The sequence below is a fragment of the Pelophylax lessonae genome, assembly GCF_965119305.1.
Source record: "Pelophylax lessonae genome assembly, chromosome: 12".
NCBI lineage: Eukaryota > Metazoa > Chordata > Amphibia > Anura > Ranidae > Pelophylax > Pelophylax lessonae.
Window position 1 is genome coordinate 88,160,977 of NC_138779.1, and position 25,100 is coordinate 88,186,076.

A 25,100-nucleotide genomic window follows, 5' to 3' on the forward strand; every position below is an offset into this window, starting at 1 on the left:
GTTTTGTCAAAAAGCTTAAATGTAAGCATAAAAATGTGGAGCTCATAGGAGAGCCCATATTAAGGGTTTATTTCTTGGATTTAGAATAAAGATCCTCAACAGAATTTTAACAGTAAATACTCAGGTAATTCTTCCCGTATAGTAAAAATATTCCTAAGTTCTAGGTTCTGGCAATGGGGGGATAACAACAAAAACCTAAAAAGTATTTCAGCATTGCTTAGTAGAGTTGTGCATGTTTACTGCTGATTTTTTTTTTTTTTTTTTTTTTTCTTCGTTAATTTTTACTACTGGATATATTCTAGAGCAAAAGCATGCGCCTCCTATAAAAAGAGTAAATGATTAGAACCATATTAATTTGAGCATTTTCAAATCTTAAGCACAATAGCTTGATCATAAGTGTTGGATGTGGACTATCCATTTTTAAAACTGATTCTGTTTGTTGTTGTGCGGTCAGAATTCCCTGAACCCAAAGATTTCACCTCATTAGCAATTGCATGTGTAGTTCCATCATCATGGTATTGCTAGTAGATGTAAGACCTTACTATTTCATTGACTATGCCATCACCTTCCTCTTAGGTGCCAACCAGCTTCCAGCGCAGCACCCCCTGCCAGCTGCACCGTGGACTGGCAGTGGCGCTGAGCCCGGTGGGAGCGCTATGCCGTTCCTCCCGGATGGAGGTAAGGTCGGCGACAAGAGAAAGTTACTCATTTACATACCTACAAAATTAGATACTGGTAATGCATCAAATGATATCAATGATAAAAAGGTTTCCAACATGGCTGAATGCAAGAAGGGTTGGCCATTTTGTTCCTGAGAAAGACAATGCAATGTATGGCTTTATAAACTTTCTTTTTCTACTTTTTGTATGAATTGAAGGTTTATAAAGACTGATTACTGTACATTAGGAAGAGCTGTGGATACAATATACATTTTCATCATACAGTTTAGTTCTCAGTCACTCTGCAAAAGTAAAACTTTGTTTCAATATGAGAATAGTATTATGAGAATAGAATGCAAAGAGAAGACAAATTATAGAATTGCCTCAATACATGTATTTATTATATATGCAAACAGTGCAAATACCTAATTTTGGCCTGGCTTCAGCCTTTTGCAATCCCCTGTACAGAAGAGATCGGGCTGAGAGAGGGAAAAGCAGCTCTGTGAGCCAATCCGTTGTGCTGCGATACTCGTGTACTAACAAGAAACATGCTGATAGTAGAGGAGAGCAGAGTTATGGAGAGAATGCGCTCATCATTCCTCTGATTCCCTTTTCACTGTTCAGTCACAGGCTGAGGGAGGGAAAGAGCTGTAAGTATTGTCTAACTGCAGAAGAAAAAAATCAGATCATCTGCCAGGGAGGGCTCTGCTGTGAAACAGAGTTGTGTAAATCTCACTTCTGGATGGACATGGAGACAGTCATTTGGCAGGAGACATCTGTGTGCCTGGAGTTCAGCCTTAACAATGATATTATTATGGATTATCTGTTGTCTTTCTAGCCAAGTAACATTGTAACCTAACATGAATCTGGAGCAATGTATAGTTTGTAACTGTAGCAGCTGAATGATAAAGTGGTTCTAAAGTCAAACTTTTTTTTACCTTATTGCATTGTTTGCATTGGGGTAAAAAAAACTTCCAGTTGCTGTGACTTCACCCCCCCAAACACTTACCCAAGTCCTGTATCAATCCTGCACTGTTCCCTTCTGCGGGGCTTCTCTCCACTCTCTCACAGACTTGGTTGATAGCTTCGGAAGCTATTGGCTCCTGCTGCTGCCAGTCAATTCCTGTGAGGACAGAGTGAGGGCGGGGCAGAGCTGAGCTGCACTGTGTGGGTCTATGGATAGAAACATAGAAACATAGAAACATAGAATGTGTCGGCAGATAAGAACCATTTGGCCCATCTAGTCTGCCCAATATATCTGAATCCTATGAATAGTCCCTGGCCCTATCTTATATGAAGGATAGCCTTATGCCTATCCCATGCATGCTTAAACTCCTTCACTGTATTTGCAGCTACCACTTCTGCAGGAAGGTTATTCCATGCATCCACTACTCTCTCAGTAAAGTAATACTTCCTCATATTACTTTTAAACCTTTGCCCCTCTAATTTAAAACTGTGTCCTCTTGTGGTAGTTTTTCTTCTTTTAAATATGCTCTCCTCCTTTACCGAGTTGATTCCCTCTTTACCGAGTTGTGTGGATGCACACAGCCTGGCTTGACAGCCTGCCCCACACGTGTGTCCCCATAGGAAGCCATCATAGGAAGGAACCCATAGGAAGAGGTTCAGGGCCACTCTGTGAAATATCCTTGCACAAAGCAGGTAAGTGTAACATGTTTATTATTTTAGTAAAAAAAAGTGAGCCCTTACAACCGCTTTAATCTCCACAACATGCTTCTAATGCCATTATTGCCACAGATCTGTTCACAGAATATATAACTTGTGCAGATGTGGTAGAATTGATTTTTTTATGTATGGTTACACAATAGCAGGGGACACAGCTAAGCAAATTAGTACTGTATGTCACATTTTTGTGCTAAATATGTAATATTTATGATTGGATTTCCTGTATACTGTATATTGAAAACATAAATGTGTTTAAACATTTCACAAAGTAGCACAGTATTTGCTTGCAGACTTAGCATAGCCATTGAGATATAATAGTAAGCAGCCAGGTTACAAGCATATAATGGAGATGAGGTTAGGGGAGGTGTTCTGTAACCTTAGAGAAGAGAACTGGGCAGTTCCTCACAATGCTGCTTAGGGATTTGAGTGCAGCGAAGGCAGAGTTGTTGGCTCACTACAGGGAGATAAGGGCTCATTGGACTTCTGTCATATTAATATACATATTTCTGCACTTGCAGTATTTTATAGTCAAAACATGAGAGATGCAGGTGACCTCTGACTCAAGCTGTGGTGTGAGAGTAAACAACAAAACCATGCTAAATAAGGTCAGATATATAAATCTTTCATACATTAGCTTGTATTTAGATGTTTGGAAAGGCCCAAGTGTGTTGGTTTTAAGTAAAAAATGGTTTTCCTTGTAGTTCTTTCTGTGTCAAAAAAAATGTTATCTTTCGTTCATTGGCAGACACAGCTCCTGATTTTCTGTACCATTGTGTTATACTGCCACCTACAGGAGTAGGACACTATGCAGAAAAAAGTCTGGCTACGCCTATGGGCAGTCCCAGGGGGTATACTCCCTCTCTCTGCTATAGGTACTAGTCAGGAGTAAGGACCTTGCTGGGATCTTTGGTCCTGGCAATTTTTTTCTATTTTGATAGATTTTTTTCTCCTAGTTTTTTCCTGTGAGGTCTACAATAAACTGCCAGACTGGGTGACAGGCTGGATAATATAGATCCAGTGGTCACCCCAGTCTGGGCAGCGAATGCTCGCAGACCTCATCTCTGCTCTAGGTCGACTGCGAAATAGCCCCACCGGACGGGGGCTGGCCTGCAAGGTAAACGCTTTGCGAGGTTGCATATGACGGGGTCTCGGCCTGAGATGCAGCATTCCTCCTGGAGGGTTTTGGGGTGGACCTGGGCCCCTCCATGGGACGGTCACTGTTACTTCTGCAACAGCCCACGAAAAGGCACTGGTGGAAGCACTGATTGTATCTATGCTTGAGACTTAAAGTTGGGGGATGCAGCTGTGGCTGCGATCTAGGCACAGGTTCCCTATGGCACTCACAAGCCATCCAGAGCAGCAAAGGTGTTCCCTTTCCCCTCCTATTTTGACAGAATTGTCACTAAAATGTGGGAACAACAAAAGCATCCCCTTGAGGTCCCTAAGCGAGTTGCTAGGCGATACCCCTGTGAGGAGTCCCTTCTTAAGAAGTGGACTGTTCCACCAGTGGTGGACCCTCCGGTTTCCGGAATAAACAATGCAATCATGATTCCGGTTGAAGAGTCCCCAGCATTTAAGGACTCAGCTGACAGGAAGGCGGAGGCTGTGGCCCGCAATTTGTACACCCTGGCTGGTTGGGTACTGAGGCCGATATTTACCACTGCCCTGGAGTCGCAGATTCTGACCAAATGGGCTAAGTTTTTGCGCCCTGGTCTGGAGGGGGAGAAGCTCCCCACTGCCTTTGCTGAGCTGGCAGACCAGCTGGTCCAGGGGCTGCAGCTTATCTGTGAAGCCTCTTTGGATGCAGCTCCCCTAGTGGCTCAGCTCTCAGTTTCGACAGTGGCCCCACGGTGTGTCTTTTGGCTCAAACGCTGGTCTGCAGACCAGACTTCTAAAAAGGCCTTGACCGATCTTCCCTTTTAAGGAGCTAGCCTGTTTGGTGCTACCCTGGATGACATCATTAAAGGTCTCACAGGGGGGGAGGAGTACCTTTCTTCTGCAGGCTATTAGGGGCAAGGACCCTCGTCGTAGATGTGGGCCCTCCTTCTCGGCTCCCAAGTTTTTTTTTCATCCCTCAGGGTCGACTGACGAGGGATCGAAGCCCTTTGGAAGGAAGGCCAGGTGCGTCTAATTCTGGACCTCAAGGCGCTGAACTGCTTTGTGCAGTTGCAGAAGCTCAGAATGGAGTCCATTCGCTTCCCTGCATCATGGGGGATTTTCCTGCCTCCATCAACATCGAGGAGGCTTACTTTCACATTCCAATATGTGTCAGCCATCAACACTTCCTCCTCTTTGCCGTGGGAGAGGAGCTATATCAGTTGTGGCGTTACCCTTTGGTCTCGCCTCTGCTCCTCACGAAAGTGTTGGCCTGTGCTAACATTGTTACGTTATTGGGGGGGATCGCGGTACTGGGCTACATCGCGGTACTGGGCTACTTGAGCGACCTCCTTCTGCAAAAGGAGTCTGCTACTGCTCTGGTGGAAAACCTGGAAATCACCATACGAAGTCTGAGGGAGTTTGGCTGGATTCAGAATTTTATTTAAATCTGCTCTGGTTCCGCCCACAAAGCTAGACTATCTGGGTCTGACTCCGGACTCGGCCTTAGCCAGAGTGCTCCTTCCTCTGGACAAATGGTAGAAACTGCAGGCTGCAATTCGTCTCCTGCTGTCCAGCAGATGGTCATCCCTCCGGACTTGCATGCAGGTGCTGGGCCTAATGGTGTCTACCTTTTGCGGCGGTTCAGTTTGCACAGTTCCATACGAGGTCCCCGCAAGGGAGATTCTGTCTAAATGGGGACAAGAATCCGCAGTCTCTGGACCATCAGATCCAGCTTAGCCGGAGAAGGAAAGAGTCCCTGATATGGTGGCTTCCTTCTCAGGCGTTTCGGCTGGGCAAATCCTTCCTCCCCTTGTATTGGACTGTAACAGTAACCACAGATGCCAGCCTGTCTGGCTGGGGAGGCAAAAGCAAAAATCCTCAGCAAAAATTCTGCTCAGGGGATCTGAACAGTGGAAGAGTCTAGACTACCGATCGATGACTTGGAACTCATAGCGATTAGACTGTGCCTGGAGCATTAGATGGAACGTGTTCAGGGTTTTCCAGTGCGCATTCAATTGGACAATGCCACGGCCGTGGCTTATGTCAATCACCAGGGGTGCACAAGAAGTGTCCTGGTGGCTCTGGAGGTAGCCGGCATTCTAAGGTGGGCAGATCGGTTAGTTCCAGCCCTCTCCCCCGTACACATTCCAGGGGTGAAACACCAGCAGGCGGATTATCTCAGTCGGCAGGCTTTGGACCAGGGGGAGTAGTCCTTTCACCCGAAGGTGTTTCAATAGTTGTGTCTCCAGGTGGGGCATCCCTGAGGTGGATCTGTTGGCGTCTCGGCTCAAAAGAAAGGTGCAGAGGTTTGTGGCTCCGTCACGGGATCCTCTGGTGGACGCCACAGACACGCTGGTGGCCCCGTGGGGTCAGTATCATCTGAATTACGCCTTCCCTCCTCTCAAGCTTCTGCCAAGACTTCTATGCAGGATCAAGGCAGAAGGGTTTCCGGTCATCTTAGTGGCCCCGGAATAGCCTGGCCAGGATTGGTGCGCTGATCTGGTGCGGTTGGTCGCCGACGTTCCTTGGAAGCTTCCTCTCAGGAAGGATCTGCTGTCCCAAGGACCAATCTTCCATCCTCTTTACAGTCGCTGGTTTTGACAGCTTGACTGTTGAACGCCATATGCTAAAGGAAAGAGGTTTTGGGTGTGAGTCTGTGATTCCAACGCTATTAAAAGCTATAAAATCTACTTATAGGGAGATCTACCGACGTACATTGCGTGTTGTGAGTCTCTTGGAGTTCATCCTCGCTCTTTTTTCAGTGGCTCGGATCTTGACCTTCCTTCAACAGGGGGTTGAACAGAAACTGGCCTTGAATACTATCAAGGGTCAGGTGTGGGCCTTAGCGGTCTTCTTTCATGGCCCTTGTTCACATTCTCCCTAGTACTTACTTTTCTTCAGGGAGTTAGGCACTTGACCCCTCCTCTAGTGCAGTCTCTAGTGTTGCTGCCTTGGGTCCTCAATATGCTGCTCTCAGTCTTACAGAAGCCTCCTTTTGAAAATCTTCGGGAGATTTACCTGCTTACGCTGTCCCAGAAGGTGGCCTTTTTGGTGGCTTTCACCGCTGCGCACAGGGTGTCAGATTTGGCGGTGTTCTCCTGTTGTTCACTTTACTTGGTGGTTCACAGAGATAAGGTGATGCTTTGCCTTGTTCAGGTCTATTCCAACAAGGCTCAGGTCCCTTCTTTCCCTGTAAAGGCGCATTCTGCTCGGCGCTCAGTGCCTCTTGAGCCTTTCGTCATCAGGCATCAGTGACGCAGGTTTGCAAGGCAGCCAACTGGTCTGGTCGTCAGTGCACACTTTTACAAAGTTCTATAAAGGGGGATGTGTTGGCATCATCGGATGCTTCCTTTGGCTGCAAGGTTTTTGCAGGCTGCTGTTTAGAGGACCTGGTACTCTTCAAGGGTGTATCGTTTTTTCAGGTGAGCTCCAGTTGTTTTTGTTGGGCTCCTGTTTACCTGGTTGGCTATAGTTGGCCGTGGGAGTTTTTTTTTTCATTGTTCCCACCCCTTATGTTTCACACTGCTTTGGGACGTTCCAATGGTTAAGAAGATCAGGAGCTGTGTCAATCAATGAACGAAAGATAAAATGGGATTTTTGACCTACCGTAAAATCCATTTCTCCGATGTCCTTTAACGGACACAGCACCCACCCCTCTGTGGAGTTGGAGTTCTTCGGACACTGCTTGTAGCAAAACTGAGTACCTATAGCAGAGAGAGGGAGTATAACCCCTGGGACTGCCCAAAGGCGTAGCCAGAATTTTTTTCTGCCTAGTGTCCTACTCCTTTAGGGAACAGTATAAATAACCCAATGGTTAAAAAGATCAGGAGCTGTGTCCGTCAATGAGCATAAGAGAAATGGATTTTACGGTAAGTCAAAAAATCAAATTTTTGCAGTCTACTTTATTTTTAACATGGATTTGGTATTTTTCTTGTTGGCCCCGCAGGTCTAAGCAGTGACAGCGGCCTTGGAGGAAGCACAGACGGAAGCAATGACGTCTTAGTGTTTGGCTCGGTAGTGGACAGTGTCACAGAGGAAGGTGAATATTTGCACTACAGTTACTATTCTTTATAAAATGTCTTTATCTCCATTTGCAGCATGTGTTATCAAGAAAAAAAAAAAAAAGCAATACGTTTTTGTTTTTAACTACCACCAATTGTTCTTGGGTAGTTTTTTGGAAATGTGAGGGAAAACCCTCTTAAACATATCAGTTTCTCTGCCCTTGGATGACAAAGTGGCAGACGTTGGATACAAAGAACCTCTTATCTCTGTATGCCTCTCATAAAGTCATAACATTATGGGTTGATTTGCTAAAGGCAAATAGACTTTTCACCATGCAAGGGAAATTGCTGCAGAGCTTAGTGAATGAGGTGAAGCTCTGTTGACTTCCATCATCCAATTATGTGCAAGCAAGAATACTGTTTTTTTTTTTCCTTGCACATGATTGAGTAATCTTTGCAAAGTGAAACCTCGCCACATTTACTAAGCTCTGGGGCAAATTCCCTTGGAAAGTGAAAAGCCTATTCGCCTTTAGTAAATAAACCTCTATGTTTAAAAGATTTCTTATGTAATTCTACAGCTTGATAGACTTAACGATGGCTGTTTGCCAAGTATGAAGCTATGTAGAGGGAAACAGATGTGTGAAAAGAAAAGTAATTCTTAAATGCCATATATTGGCTTCCCTGTCAGGGCAGCAACATTGAGGACAATAATAATGTTGCCGTTCTTGAAGCAGTTGAAGTCCTGTCTCCTTTGCAAGCACTAGCCCACATATGCTGCAAAATAACTAAAGGTGCAAAATCTAGCTCTGCCACAGTTCATTTATATCAGTAGAAGATGTACCATTCTTACTTCCCTTAGATAAGGGCATCATCTATGTCTGTGACCCAAATGAATGTCTAAGTGCTCTCTATATGGTTACACCCTTATCCAATGCTTTCTTGGATAAAGGTGTATGCATGTAATACCGGGATGTGGTGGTGGTTTTGTATTATATGTCCCTATGTCCCCCCCCCCCCCTTTAGGTTGTAAGCTCTCATGGGCGGGGTCTTCTAACCCTATTGTATTGAGTCTCCTGTACTGTCTCCTTTTTTTTTTTTTGTAAAGCGCTGCGCAGACTGTTGGCGCTTAATAAAAGCTTTTTAATAACAATTTCATTTTATGACTTTGAGCAGAAGATTTTATGTGATAGACGAACAAAAGTGGCACATAATTGTGAATTCAAAGGAAAATGATAAATGGTTTTCATAATTTTTTTACCAATAAATAAAGTGTGGCATGCATTCGCATTCAACCCCCCTAAGTCAATACTTTCGCTGCAATTACAGCTGCAAGTCTTTTTGGGTATGTCTCTACCAGCTTTTCACATCTAGAGAGGGAAACCTTTGCCCATTCCTCTTTGTAAAATAGCTCAAGCTCTGTCAGATTGGTTGGAGAGCGTCTGTGAACAACAATTTTCAAGTTTTGCCACAGAATCTCAATTAGATTTAGTTCTGAACTTTGACTAGGCTATTCCAACACATGAATATGCTTTGATCTATACCATTCCATTGTAATTCTGGCTGTATGTTTAGAGTCATTGTCCTGCTGGAAGGTGAACCTCCACCCCAGTCTCAAGTCTTTTGCAGACTCTAGCAGGTTTTCTTCTACGATTGCCCTGTATTTGGCTCCATCCATCATCCCATCAACTCTGACCAGCTTCCCTGTCCCTGCTGAAGAAAAGCATCTCCACAACATGATGCTGCCACCACCATGGTTCACGGTGGGGATGGGTGTGTTCAGGGTGATGTGCAGTGTTAGTTTTCCGCCATACATAGTGTTTTTCTTTTAGGCCAAAAAGTTAAATTTTGGTCTCACTGGAGCACCTTCTTCAACATGTTTGCGATGTCCCCCGCTTGGCTTCTCGCAAACTGCCAACAATACTTCTTATGGCTTTCTTTCAGCAATGGCTTACTTCGTGCCACTCTTCCATAAAGGCCAGATTTATGGAGTGCACAACTAATAGTTGTCCTGTGGACAGATTCTCCCGCCTGAGCTGCGGATCTCTGCAGCTCCTCCACCATGGGCCTCTTGGCTGCTTCTCTGAATAGTGCTCTTCGTGCCTGGCTTGTCAGTTTAGGTGGATGGCCATGACTTGGTAGGTTTGCAGTTGTGCCAATGGAGTGCTCTCTCCATTTTTGGATTGAACAGTGCTCCCTGAAATATTCAAAGGTTGGGATATTTATAACCTAACCCAGTTTTAAACTTCTCCACAACTTTACCCCTGACCTGTCCGGTGTGTTCCTTGGCCTCCATGATGCTGTTTCTTCACTAAGGTTCTCTAACAAACCTCTGAGGGCTTTGCTGAACAGCTGTATTTATACAGAGATTAAATTGCACACAGGTAGACTCTATTTACTAATTAGGTGACTTCTGAAGGAAATTGGTTTCACTGACTAGATCTTAGTTGGGGGTATAAGAGTAAAGGGGGCTGAGTACAAATGCATGCCACACTTTTCAGATATTTATTTGTAAAACTTTTTTGAAAACCATTTATCATTTTCTTTCCACTTCACAATTATGTGTCACTTTGTGTTGGTCTATCACATAAAATCCAAATAAAATATATTTAAGTTTTTCGTTGTAACATGACAAAATGTGGAACATTTCAAGGGGTATTTATACTTTTTAAAGGCACTGTTTAAAGGCTGAGTAGGGTTTGGAGTTGCCTGAGAACCTGAGCTACATTCTGTATTGTTTTTTAAGTTCAAAATTTTTTATGAGTGACAGCTTTTCTTTCTTTATAAATTCAGAGTGTGAGGTCTCAGAAGAGTCTAGTGGAGAAGGAGAGACTGAACAAGAGCCATCAGACCCTGAAGACCTGAGGGAATTGCACCCAGGCTTGCTAATGTACAAGGCATCCCGGGCCAGGAACTTACCTGTCATGGCTGAAGCATTTGCCAATGGGGCTAATGTCAACTGGGTGAATGATGAAGACGAGAGCAAGACCCCTTTAATCCAGGCTGTGATAGGAGTAAGCATTAATGCCATATCTCCAGTATAAAGACATTACTACAGGTCATGGGGTTCTATAGTATAATTATCATAGAGTCTTCTAGCTCTCCAGCCTCCATCGTTAAGGCAGTCTTCCCAGTACTGTAAAACCTACAGCAAACAAATAGCTTTTTGTTAGCAGTCCAGAAGACCTGTGTTCCGAACCTTCATCCCTGAACCCATAGGGCACTAAACACAGGTACTAGTCAGTACAGCATTTCCATTTCTAAGGAGCCTTAGAAAGGTACCAAATCAAGAGCTACTCCGCCCTTTTCACATTATGTTCACAATTGTTAGGGTGTTTTTTTACTTGGGAATGAAAAAGGTCAGTGTTATACAATTTTGGGATTTGAAAACAGAGTCTAATACAGCCATACCAAATCAATATGATTTTTAGCATTCAGAGGACTCATATATTTTGACGCAAGACCTCAGTTAGCGGTCTTCAGATGCAGGCTGCATGCCTAGGATTTGTTCTATATTAAAAGCTACCTATATAGACCTTATAACCCCACCGCATTCCCTACAATGTTTAAACCCCACTCCTGACCTAAAAATCTGTCATATTGCCTGTTCAGCCTTACTAGAACATCCTCCGACCCACTTATACATTATACCCTAAACCTTCGCTGTGTTCCTCTTCCTCTCTGTCAGAGCTGTCACAAATACTCACTGTTTCCAGGTATGGAGGAGAATGCAGTGCTTGGATCTTTACATCTATGCCCAAACACTGTCACACAAGGGTGCCTACATAAACCCTGTAGAAATTCTTGTCAACATTCTACACAGAGCATAAACGGGTTTGACTCCTGGAGGAACAGAGCGAAGTATAATATGGCTAGGTTGCAGTGGTGGTCAGTTGTGATGGGTTCTATAGTTTTAGGAAGCAGATTGGAAACACTGCTGTATATTTAAATCCACATATATAAATTCTGTATAACTGTTATTAAAATATTAATTTATTTCTGTGTTATTCTTCTAGCAAAACTTTGAAGTAAATCTTAAAAAAAAAAATGCAGGGAAGCCATTACTGGCCTCTTTTAACTCCTAAATGCTAATTGCTATACTGTTGTTTAAAGTTATTATTTTCCTTTTAAAGTGGTGTAAGCCATGAAAACATGAAAAATGAATAAGGCATATCCTTCTATAGTGTGTACTTGCCTCAATGCAAAGTATTGAGTGTGATTTCTTTGTACAATCGAGTTCCTCTGCTATCTGCCTGAGTCATTTCTGAAAGGCTGTGCAGACTCCAAGAGATCCAGGCAGAAGGTGAGGGGAGCTCCAACGCACAGTATGAAATTGACCGCCTCGGCTGTACATGTTCCCCCTATGAGATCCTGTAGAGAGGTGTGCATCTCTTCCCTCCACTCAGGTCTCAGAGTACACTCATCTCTCATCTCCTCTCTGGTCTGTGCAGTGTGAGATGTCAGATCCACACTGCTGTGATCAATGTGTCACCGACACTTATTGGAATAACTAATATAAATAAAAACATTTATAGAATTTGTTCCTGTGTTGTCAACTGCAGCTAAAGTGACTCCACTGTTGTATGATGTGTTCTGATAAAATTATATGTATAGATAGTCACTCCAACTGTAATATATATCAGTATTCACCTTCAAATATACCGACATCACTGTGTACTGTGCCCAAATATTTAAACATAAATCCAAAATAGTAAAATGAATAGTCCATCCATGCAAGGTGGGGATTCCTTGTGTGTAATCACTCTCCTTTATATAGTATTATCCATTTCCATGCTGTGCATGCTGTCCACTGCAAATATTGTGTATAATCCTCCACCTTCCAAAATTCTCACTCACCAGATAACCATCTATTAAAGGTATCCAATCCACCAAGGATCTTGTGTCCACTCATTTGGTCTCCCCTCTCACTCAGTTATGTAATAAGAGAATGCCATAATCACGCAACATATTTATTCAATATATATTAAAAAAAACATCCAGTTTAAAACTGCCAACTCCCATATAAGAGAACCTTCCGACCAGCACTGTCTATCCAGCAATCTGTATCTGTGGCTGTCACAATGCTCTGTGCAGTGAAGCCGGCGTGCTTAACAGTCCTCGGATGTGATGTTACCCAGGGGCAGGAAATGACGTACGCATTGCAGCACTATGTCTCAACGCATTTGACACGAATAATGCATCATCAGGATGTTTTTTTAGATATATTGGGTTTTGGATGGTGTTTTGGATGGTGGAGGATTATTCACAATATTTGCGGTGGACAAGCATGCACAGCACGGAATTGGATAATCATAATAATATATAAAGGAGAGTGATTACACACAAGGAATCACCACCTTGCATGGATGGACATTTCATTTTAATTTTTTGGATTTATGTTTAAATATTTGGGCACAGTACACAGTGGTGTTGGTATATTTGAAAGTGTTCATTGATTTCATATTACAGTTGGCGCTGCTATCTATAGAAATAATTTTATTAGATCCACACTGCTGCCTGCTTATGCTGAGGAAAGCTGTGTAAGTTCTGGAATTTAAACAGATGTAGAGGAGAGATGGTCGCAGATAAACAGGCATAACTTATGTAGGAAGACTTGTTTCATCTTTTTATCACCTGAGGCTACTCACTTCACTGAGTATATGTAAGGGTTTACAACCACTTTAAGTAACTGCTTGGAAACAAGTATGCAAATCAGGAAAAGAAAGAAAAGGCAAGAGTGCTTCTTTGCATACTTGTGCCAAGTCACTGAGTACTGCTGTAAGCAAGCATAACAGCCATATAATTAGTATTTTCTTTTTAGAAGGAGTCAGTAATGGCAGCCTCCATGTATTTTTAAAAGATGCCTAGATAACCTTTATATGTGGTACTGTGCTGCACCCTGAACTTACACTAATATATATGTGTATATATATATATATATATATATATATATATATATATATATATATATATATATATACAGTGGGTACGGAAAGTATTCAGACCCCCTTAAATTTTTCACTCTTTGTTATATTGCAGCCATTTGCTAAAATCATTTAAGTTCATTCTTCTTCCTCATGAATGTACACATAGCACCCCATACTGACAGAAAAACACAGAATTGTTGACATTGTTGCAGATTTATTAAAAAAGAAAAACTGAAATATCACATGGTCCTAAGTATTCAGACCCTTTGCTCAGAAGAAGAATGAACTTAAATGATTTTAGCAAATGGCTGCAATATAACAAAGAGTGAAAAATTTAAGGGGGTCTGAATACTTTCCGTACCCACTGTGTATATATATATATATATATATATATAGAGAGAGAGAGAGCGAGAGAGAGAGATATAGTAGTACTAGTAATATATATTGTATTTCCTCAGGGATCGTTGATAGCCTGCGAGTTTCTGCTGCAGAATGGTGCAGATGTGAACCAAACAGATATTAGAGGGCGAGCACCTATACATCACGCCACGTATCTGGGGCATACTGGGTAAGTACTGGGCCATGGAGCCAGAATACAGGTCTCACAAATGATTAAATCATTAAATCAAATAAAACACTGTTTTATCTATCCACAAGCGCCGGGCGGGTGGTTGGGGTTTTTTTTTAGCTTCAGACACCTTTTTTTTATTGAGTAAAGATAACATGTTAACAATTTTGCCTCAATTTTTAAAACCGAGATATGCTTATAGGCAGACTAGCTGACCTCCTTTTAGGTTTACAAGATCAGAGATTTTTTTTTTTTAAAAGTAAGAAAAATCCATCTACCTTAACCGATAAAAAAGAAAACACAACCATACAATCCCATATACAGAATCCTATACCCACAGTTGATCCAGAGGAAGGCGAAAAAAACCCAACAAAGCATGATCCAATTTGCTACAGCAGGGGAAAAAGTCCTTCCTCATCCCCGAGAGGCCATTAGATATTCCCTGCATCAACTTTACCTATAAATATTGGTACCCATTTATATTGTGTACACCCCGGCCTTTTTTTAAAGCAATCTACTTAGCTGGCCAGAACCACCTCAGGAGGGAGTCTATTCCACATTTTCACAGCTCTTACTGTGAAAAAAACTTTCCATATTTGGAGACTAAATCTCTTTTCCTCTAGATGTAAAGAGTGTCCCCTTGTCCTCTGTGATGACCTTAAAGTGAATAATTAAACACCAAGTTCACTATATGGACCCCTTATGTATTTGTATATATTGATTATATCCCCCTTAATCGCCTCTTCTCAAGAGAGAATAAATTCAGTTCCTCTAATCTTTCCTCATAGCTGAGCTCCTCCATGCCTCTTATCAGTAGGAATTTAGATCTTCCTATTAGCTTTTTGCAGTCAGTTATAGCCTGTAGCTGTACAAGTATAAATTATATGCTGTTGGTCTATCTGCTCAGAGCTAATGCCTTGGTTTGTGTCTGCTTCCTTTTCAGTCAGGTGTGTTTGTTCTTAAAACGAGGAGCCAATCAACATGCTGTGGATGAAGATGGACAAGATCCACTCAGTATATCTGTACAGGCAGCTAATGCGGATATTGTCACTTTGTGAGTTTTCCATTTTAATTTTTGCCTTTTGTGAATTCTGTGTACAATTAACACACAGACAAAAAAGGCCTCATAGACTTTGGAGAAAAGGGGAATCTATGCTTGTCCTCTGTTACCCGAAGTTCGTCCCTTGCCGCAGCCGGCCCATTGAGAAAGTGCAGCGCGGTTCACGCATACACAGTAGGAAACCGGCATTACCGCCGGTTTCCCTTATCCGAGATGGCGGCGCCAGCACCCGAGAGCTGATTCAAGAAATGGCTTGGGTGAGGACACCGTGGGATCCCTGGACAGGTAAGTGCCCTAATAGTAAAAGCCTGCAGCTATAGTATTTGTAGCTGCTGACTTTTCATTTTTTGGCGAAGGGGCTGGAGCTTCTCTTTAATTAATCATAGGTCGTGATCACTACTGTAACCCTTCAGTTAAAGTAATTCTAAATGGTAGGCTTTTTTTTTTTATTTGTAATTAATTCTTGGCATTAGAGTAAATATGCCCCCAGTACCTTTCTGTGCCCCACCTGTTCCCAAATACTTACCTACTCACCGCCATCAGGTCCAGGACAATCTGTGCCGCTTTTGTTAATTTAGGGGTTGTAGAGGAGGTTACTGAGGTGAGCAGAGTGATGGGCTATTGCTGTTGTCTTTCAGATTGCTGTTAGGAGGGAGCAGGTGTTAGGCTTTATGTGTGTCAGTGGACCCACATAGCTTGGTTCAGGTCCCAAATGGGAACACACACACATCCTTCAGAACCTATGAGATTATGGTGACATTCTGTACAGGAAGAGAGGGGGAAGCGATGTTGCAGGAGAAAACTACAGGAAAGCCATCACAGAAAAAAGTTAGATTAAGATTTTTGATGAGCTTGAATAACTAAAAAAAAAAAAAAATAGGTTTATTAATTTTTAGGCAAGCATTTACAAAGCATTCAGCAAGCTTAAAGCTGTTTTTTGAAGGTGGTAAAGCACCCTTCAGCTCCCTTTTTGTAGGAGTGTTGAATATATATCCTAATGGGAGTGCTTGCTGTATTGTTAAACAATTTTTTAGTAATACTAGGCAGGCTTTTTTAGCAAGCATCGAGCTTTAAATGGTCCTTTATCCTTTGTACATTTCTTGGAATAAAGCATTCAGGTATCTTTTCGTTAGCTTTGGGTATATGTATACTTTTTAACTAGCTATCTACATTATATGAGTTTATAAATGTGAAATGAAGCAAAGAAAAATCACCATCATGTGGTCATCATTCACCATCTATGATTTAGAAGTGTCCCCTTATGCTATAATATTCTTCCTTTCTTGACCTGTACCACCAGTGGTATTCCGACATGCTTTGGGGTTTATTTACTTAAACTAGAGAGGGCAAAAGTAGTCACAATTCTGCAGAGAAACCAATCAGCGTCTAACCTCAGCTTGTTTAATTAGGCTTTAGCAATAAAACCTTGAAGCAGTTTGGTTTCTCTGCAGAATTGTGATTAATTTTTCCCTCTCTAGATTTAGTAAATAAACCCCTTTAAGACAAGTGGAACACGGAGGAAGGGGCTTGGGACTTTATATGAGACTCCTGGCCAACAGAGTCTCTATCTCTAAATGCATACGGAAAAAAAGGAACAATAAAAACTTGGGACTATATATGAGGTGTGACCAGCTACAAATGTAGGGGTAAGATTAAGTAGGAGAAAAAGAACCAATATAAAATAAATGGTAAATTTATTGGTAGAACCAGTATTGCTAAATATGTAGCCCCAAAATATGGGAGTAGCCATGAATGATACAATTGTAAATATATAAGACCATAACAATGGTACAAGGTAATACAATATTGTCATAATAGTAACATAAATAAAATACAAAAATAGAAAATAATATACACAGTCATAAAACAGTTGATCGCATGTAGAAACTTGTAAAAAATGGTAGGAGGCTCATTGCATTTTGTGAACAAATTTCACTTTTTCAGGAGTAGGCATAGTTTAAGTATCTAGAAAGAATGTACACAGATAAACAGTATGTGTCCAATAATCACAAGGTCTCAAACCTCCGATCAGAGTGTAACTTATAGTATGATATCAAGTATATAGTTATTAAAGGTAACAGGTCATTCAAGGGTATTTCCAGCCAGGGAACTGAGGGAGCCTGTGTGTGTTGCAATAACCAGCGTAGAACAGTGAATAAGAGTGTAGGGCAGTTCACTTTTTACGCTGGCTATTGCCTCACTCAGCCATTCATACTCCCACTACAATGTATCACATCCCTTTCAGATAGCTACCCTTCTGCACCCTGCTTCCCTCCTCCCCTAGGTGTTTCATTATGTTCTCTATGGGTATAATCCATACACTTCTCTCACTTATTTGGTGATTCTACAGGCCAATACTTCACTCTTTATTCCCTTTTGGACTATTCACCCATTATTAGGGGTCCTATAACACACTTCGTATTATGCCTTTCATTTGGGTCTCGGCTTATTAGTGATCTCACTCATATTTCACCCCTATATAATTTTTATCCATATCTATCATATTTACCTATGCAGTTTTTGCTACCCTATATATATATACTTCTAGGAGTGAAAGGTTTTGAGATCCTGTTTCGGAGAGCCGTTTTGCACAATTGTTGATTCATCATGCCTGCTCGACACACGCAGGCTCCCTCAGTTCCCTGGCTGGACATACCCTCGAATGACCTGTTACCTTTAATAACTATATACTTGATATCATACTGTAAGCTACACTCTGATCGGTTTGAGACCTTGTGATTATTGGACATATACTGTTGTTTATCTATGTACATTCTTTTTAGATACTTAAACTATGCCTACTCCTGACAAAGTGAAATTTGTTCACGAAATGCGTTGAGCCTCCTACTGGCCATTTTTTACAAGTTTCTACATGCGATCATCTGTTTTATGACTGTATATATTATGTTCTATTTTTGTATTTTATTTATGTTACTATTATGACAATATTGTATTACCTTGTACTATTGTTATGGTCTTATATATTTACAATTGTATCATTCATGGCTACTCCCATATTTTGGGGCTACATATTTAGCAATACTGGTTCTACCAATAAATTTACCATTTATTTTATATTGGTTCTTTTTCTCCTACATCATTTTACCCCTACATTAGTAGCTGGTCACGCCTCATATAAAGTCCCAAGTTATTATTGTTCCTTTTTTTCCCTTTAAGACAAGATATTCTTTTTTTTTTTTTCCCACTGCTATACTAAGTAAGAATTGTGTTTTTTTTTTGTTCTAAAGTCTTCAGTGTTCACAACACAAGCTCATCAGAACCTCTATTCCCACAGGCTGCGACTTGCTCGAATGAACGAGGAGATGAGAGAAGCAGAAGGACCATTCGGACAACCAGGTCAATATCCCAGCAACAGTCCTACAGAGCAGCAGTACAGGAAATGCATCCAGGAATTCATCTGCCTTAATATAGATGAGTGTTAGACAAAGCCCCACGAGGGGGCGCAGTTGATCCCTACTTTTGAACTTTTTTCACCACTAGCTGCTCTTGGCATCCTTTTTTTTTTTTTTTTTTTTTTTAAATTAAAAATCTGCATGGGGAAAATCTTCTGGCACCAAGGGTGGGGAAAAGTAAACTTGTGGACCAGGGGCACAATAAAACCAAAACGTTTGGAAGGGTCTGGACCAAAATATTTTTTAAATTTTGTTTTCCCTTTTTGCCCTCATCACTGCCGAGAGCAAAATGCAAGATGGTGGTGTGTAATTTATGTACTGTTCAGCACTTTTACAAACTGTGATTCTTTTAGGTCTTAATGTGTTGAGATCAGAGCAGACACTGAGATGACTATGAGTCAGCAGGTTAAGCCTTGGCTCTTTTGCCTCTATAGTGCCTGACTGTATATTTATTTAGTTGTAAATCTAAAGTGACCCAGCTGAGCCAGTGAAAGGTACTCATACATGTAGAGACTTGTGTCTGATGACTAGCTTATCTTTGGGTTCTTGTCTTAATGAAATAAAGGTTTGGTCTACCCAAAATAGATATTGTTGTCAGCAGCTTTAGTCACTTGCTGGCTTCTTTCTCTTGTGGAGTCTGGGGGCGGATATTTCTATTTGAGTTCCCAACTCTACCTACCTGATGCAGCAATTCTGGGGATAGGTGAATTCTGACTGAACTTACTGCTGAAATCGATGTGAAATATGCACACTATATGATCAAATGTTTGTGGGCGCCTGACCATCATGTCTATGAGAGCTTGTTGGGCAACCTATTCCAAAACTGGCAATTAATATGGAATTGCCCCCCCCCCCCCCCCATTTTTCAGAAATACCAGCCTTTGCTCTTCTGGGAAGGTTTCCACAAGATTTTCGTGTGTATTTGTGGGAATTTGTGTCCATTCAGCCAAAAGGCATTTGTGATTTCAGGTACTGATGTTGGATTACAGGACATTTCACAAAAGTTCCTCCACACTAAACACATCATACCACGTCTTTTTGGAACTGGCTTTGTTCACATGGGCACAGTAATGCTGGAACAGAAAAGGACCTTCACCAAATTGTTGACGAAAAGTTGGAGGGGCACAGTTTTGATATAGCATGTTAGTACCCTTCTCTGTAAACACCTGAAATCAGGAGTTTGGTGGGGTTTCCAGAAACTTTTGGCCAAATAGTGTAACCAGCAGTAAGTGATACAACCTGCCAGTGTTTAGCTATGACTGAACAATCAATTTTAGGCATGCTGCACCTTTAAGGGGGTTTGTCCTGCTGTAGAGAGCTTGATTGAAATGTTCACCAGCACAGGTGCGGAGCGCAGCATTGAGTTATTGGGTGTCAGTTGCTTTGCTGTAATGCTATATGGATGGGGTTTGGGGTGTCTGTAGGAAACCATAGATCCAGCACTTTTACTATTTTCTGGTTTTCCTGGTGCTTATTTGTAGCGTACAATCACAAGGAAACTTTGGGACTGTGTCAAAGGCAGTCATTTGTTGTCAGATGGTGACGTTTCTTAAATTATTTGAAATTCATTGATAAGTGCAGTTGACCTCCTTCTGACCTGTATTTCCCCTGCTTTCGTCAGGTTACGCATTCCCATAGACTTGTGCAGTGATTTAAAGCCCACCTGATGTGAACAAAAGCCTGTCGACACAGCCCTTATTGAGGCAAAGAGCAACCAAAGTGAAATTGGATTGTGGGGAGCTACCAGCTTTGCATACTATTATTGCTCTCTGTACAGCTTTGTTGAGTAAGCTTGCTGCCCTTTCAGCATTTGTGATTTTCTCAAAGATCTCTTGTTACACACGGATTGTTTTTAGTAAAACAGTGCAAAATAAAGATATATAATAATGAGCTGTTGACTAGTTCAGTAACCCATAACAGCCAATCACATTTCAGGATAATTTAGTCATATTAATGTAAAGATAATTTCTGATTGGTTGCTGTGGATTGTTGCACTTGAACATCATTTATTTTTTTTCTGTACTGCCTTACTGAATTAGCCTGTTAAACCTCTTCACTGCCTCTGGCCTAATAGATGAGAGAGAGAGAGAGAAGGAGAGGGTTAACATATAGGGAAGTCACTGAAATGTTTTCTCTATTGTCACTGTGGTCCATGGTTGCCAGCTACCCATAAATCCACAGACAATACAATTCAAGTAAACTTGTATTTGATTCTGAAGTTAAACTTGGAAATTGAACCAACTGATGCTGGCCAGTACAAAACTAGGCCCCAGGACTTCAGTAGCCCTAAGATTATTGCACCTCTCTGGTACTGGGACCACTGACATAGGTAACCCGTAATGCAGTACCCTGTCCCTGAGTAATCTGTTGACATGCATTACCATAAGGGGGGGGGTGCGGCATGCCTATCTTCCCACTTTCAGAAACGTATACGTTTCATAAGCAATTTGGGGGCCTCATTTGCTGCTCTGGAATCCCTCTTTTTATCTAGCTGGGGCTAGTTCCTGGGCTTTAAGTATAGCTCATTAACCCTAGGCCATCTACAGGTTAACTTTAAGATTTTCCGTTGACTTTAAATTATATCCATTTCCTGTGTATGCTGGACCTTATGTTGGTCATACACTTGACAGTTTTGTGGCTTTTAGCCATAAATCCATTTGCAATTGACGCTGAGGTATTCATTGATTTTCTTCCAATTTTCAAACACATGGTCATTGGAGACTAGCACACCTATGTGGTTGAAAATCAAATAAATGCCCCAAAATTGCCACAAAATCGCCTAGTTTATGGTCAGCATTAAATTTGTCTAGGAGCAGTTGTAAAGCAACTGTTGGCCTATCTATAGATATGAAAAGATTGTCATCTGATCTGGCCAATATCAGTCGAATTGGAAAGTAATCATGTATATCCAGACCACTCTTGACCTGTGTATACACAGATCCCTGGGGTAAGAGCTAGTCAACATGGAATGGATATCAATGACCAATCATTATTGTTATCCGAGATTGAGATGGAGCCTAAAGAAAATACAAGGTTTTAGTTCCATAATGGATGGCTGATCATTATTTTAAGCATTTGATTTACTGTCGCTGTTCTTGTTTTCAAGTTAGCCATTGACATTAGATGACCGCTTTCATCTAGGCTGGACAGCTTCTATCTTATGTTTTTATGCCTCTACTACCTGTACCAACTTTTAAAAACATTCTCAGTTTGCTGCTGTTCCCCCTGAGGTTAGTTGGTGCCAAGTGGCGGTGTCTCTTGCAGTTCCTTTTGCCTTTTCCTTTTGGGTAAATATAGACACTTAAATAGGAAACCGAAAAATAGTAATTTCATGTACTTTCTCTTAGATTTTGTGTCATGGGTACCCATTATTAGGGGCAAATAGTGTGTCTGTAGGTGGTAAGATGAACATTAAAAGATGCAGTCATGTGACGATGACCTACATGAACCGCCAATCCTGATTGTTTGGTATCTAGTTGCTTATGGGATCATCTTAAGGACCATCTTTGCCCACTTTCAGCTGATTTTGCTGAAAAACACCCTTACTGGCCAGGTAATCACCTAACAATCATTTGATGTGTCTGTATTTCTGTTGGATTTTGTACATAGGTTTTTTTTTTGTTCATCTGTGTCTTGTTGTCCTGACCGAATTCTGTAATGAATAGTCGTTGCCTTGTGTATTGTCACTTACCTTAAAAGTACACAGCAGTGTCTTCTCTCTTGCCACATGCTGGGCCTATGGCATTGCAGCTGAATATGTTTTAAATTATAGAATATCCCCCAGAGTCAGAGGCTGGTCATTGCTTCCGCAGTAATGTTGAAGCTGCTTTTCAGGCAAGTAAAGGCATTCATGACAGAGCCCCTTTTCATTTCTCTAGCATTTTGTGCTGATACTACACACCAATGTACACTGACGTTTGTATGTTCTGAATAGGGTTTGGTTATCTCTCCATGGAATACCAGCTCTCTTTACAAGGCAGTTTGATATAACAGGATGCAGTTTACATTGATATAACCGTATGCAGTTTAGCATACCTACTGTAGTCTTTTTCTCTCTATTTTCTTTTTCATTTACCCACTGTGCACTAGAGACCCTAAAGGGGAGCTATTATTCTTCAATGCGTTTGCAATTGCGAGCTCCGCTCTCTCTCTCTCTCTCTCTCTAAACAACAAAATCTTTCTGATTCCTGTGGTGTGTGACTGTACGACTCTCTTGCCGTGTCTTTCCTTCGCTCCTTCTCAGGGCCATGTGATTAGAAGAATCTGGAGAGAGAACTCTTTCTGTCACTCACCTCAATCAGTATAGGAGAATGAAAGGTGCAGTTCAGTAGCTGTTGGCAACAAGAGCAGTTCTGCCTTCAGACACCTTTATTCACGGGAGCCTTTGTGTTTCAGCAGTGTAAAGGTTAAATGCCGTAAAGCTAATTTATCAAAACCAGAGTCAACCTATTGAAAATCAGAGCTATTGCTTGTAGCAACCAACCAGATTCCTAGTCTCATCAAATAGACTTGTTTGGCCTATTTTACTACAATTCATAAGAACCAAATCCAGTGCCCTGCCCAACCAACCTCCATATAGAACACAACGAGAATCTAAAGTATGCCTTGTTTGTTTGTCATATCAGACATCAGGGGTTTCAGCCTTTGGATAAGCTTAAATCTGAAGAGTTATAACCGATAAAAAAAAAAACTCATGAAGAGTCTGTCACTTGGGTCCCAGTGCTGGATTAATAACCCTGAAGGCTTCCTAAGGGCATCTCTATGTCACCTCTAGTGCTATGCAATTCCATTGTAGTGAAGAGATCAGAATGTTGGGGTCATAGAGAAGACTGTTATATAATATTTGGGTATTATTCTTCATCAAGACATGGTCTTGCCCTGTAACTCCATTTTTTTCAACAAATTTTATATGGCAAGGCATGGCAATAAAAAATAGCCAGCTTTATGAATCATGTTAATTGTACATGTTTTGAAGCATTTGCTGTACCTGTGGAAAATGCTTTTTCTTGTTGCCCTAGAAGGTCTATCTAAGGGTTGTAAGGAAGTTCTTGCCTGCCATCCAAACAAAACCTTAACGTTATCTATGGGGCTTGGAGAAAAAGGATTTTAAATTCATCCATCTATATGGATTTATGTGTGGGCACAAGATGGTATCGGGTCCATATTTTATTCATGGCAACAGGAAAGCTATACGTGAATAAGACATTACTTACAAAGCTGATAATTTTGCCTTAGGTCATCAAATCTGCCATAAAGATCCAAAAACATGGAGCTACTACATGTGTATTAACCTTTCATATGTAACTCCTTAGCCTGCAAGAGAAACCTTTGCTTTCTGTTCTTTGTTTTCCATGGCATGCTAAACTATCCCTTCTTTTTAAGTTTAAGATCATCTGGTTATAAACTGGCATATCTTTTATAATATCCACATGACCTCTCAAGGGTTTAATGAAGCCCTGTCTAAAATTATTATGCACCTTAGGTCCACTAGTATACTGTCTTTTTGGGGTGATGGATGCTGCTCAGCACCCTCTTAGAGAAGCACAGAAAAAAATTAATTTCAGAATTATTGCTAAGATCATTTTATTGCTCTCGGAAGAACATGCAATAAATTCCTAGTCATACAATCACCAAATAATTTAAATAAGCGGGAATGGGAGCCATATTGTTAGTCTCCAAAGGCCTATAACATGCATATAACAATGAGGAGTTCCACATTATTATAACTGTCACTGTAAAAAGCATTAAGGACATTGGTTAGAATTTAACTCAGAATAAGGGGGTGGATATCCTTTATAACATCAAGATTTAATTCAATTAGGGATCGAAGTTTCATGACATTTGATGTCAAACAGGAAGGTCATAAGACCACCAGAATGCACTGCCAGTTAGAAGTATGGCTTCTTATACCATCTATTAACCAGCAGGACTTGATCTTCTATGGAGTTTAAAAAAAGGTGCTAACTTTTTAGGAGGTTCTTTGATATGGCCATTTTAATACTATCAATCCGCCTCAGGATTTGTTACTAGGCGTTTACAGTCTACCATTTACCAAGAACCTTTGTGACAGGCTTTAGCCTATGATGCAGCCTGCCATGACACAAATCACCGTTTTTGATGCCATGGTCAAAATATTTTCTGGTAAAAGTTGTACATTTTATGTAAAGGAAAATCCTATCTACTTGTGCACTTTTTCCTCCTAGCAGTATTGGAGAATACATATATATGTATATGTTTTGTTTGTGTAAATGTAATTTTGTAAGTGATAAAAAAATTGTTTTGTACTGCTTTTCACTTCTGTTTTTCTTCAGTGAAGGTGTTATTTTTATTATGATAATTTATTATGGATTTTACCACAAAGCAGTGTGTTGCCTTCTTATATGCTATATATAAGAGAGACAGTTTAAATCATGTCGCATACTGCTACCTAAAGGTTTGAGCTGCTTTTTTTTGGGGGGTAGGATATATTCTTTTTATAAAAATACTGTTAGTTTATGTTGAATGTTGTGAATCTGCTGGTAAACTTTGTAATTATATATATATATATATATATATATATATATATATAATATAATATAATATATTGGGCTCTGAGCCTCCAGTTAGCCAGAGCCAATCAGAACTCTGCACTGCTTTGGTAGTTTTTAGGCATAAGAAACAAAATACATATTCTGTATAACACATGGACTTTCTT

General features: G+C 41.0%; 1 protein-coding gene across 1 annotated transcript in view; it reads left to right on the forward strand.

Moving 5' to 3' along the window:
- ACAP3 (ArfGAP with coiled-coil, ankyrin repeat and PH domains 3) overlaps nucleotides 1–25,100 on the forward strand; it is a 325,607-nt gene that overhangs the window by 289,645 nt on the left and 10,862 nt on the right. Inside the window, exons 19-24 of the mRNA XM_082273559.1 lie at nucleotides 577–678; nucleotides 7,387–7,479; nucleotides 10,232–10,452; nucleotides 13,824–13,933; nucleotides 14,877–14,987; nucleotides 18,289–18,350. Coding sequence (XP_082129685.1) covers nucleotides 577–678; nucleotides 7,387–7,479; nucleotides 10,232–10,452; nucleotides 13,824–13,933; nucleotides 14,877–14,987; nucleotides 18,289–18,350 — 699 coding nt within the window. The remainder of the gene's footprint in view (nucleotides 1–576; nucleotides 679–7,386; nucleotides 7,480–10,231; nucleotides 10,453–13,823; nucleotides 13,934–14,876; nucleotides 14,988–18,288; nucleotides 18,351–25,100) is intronic.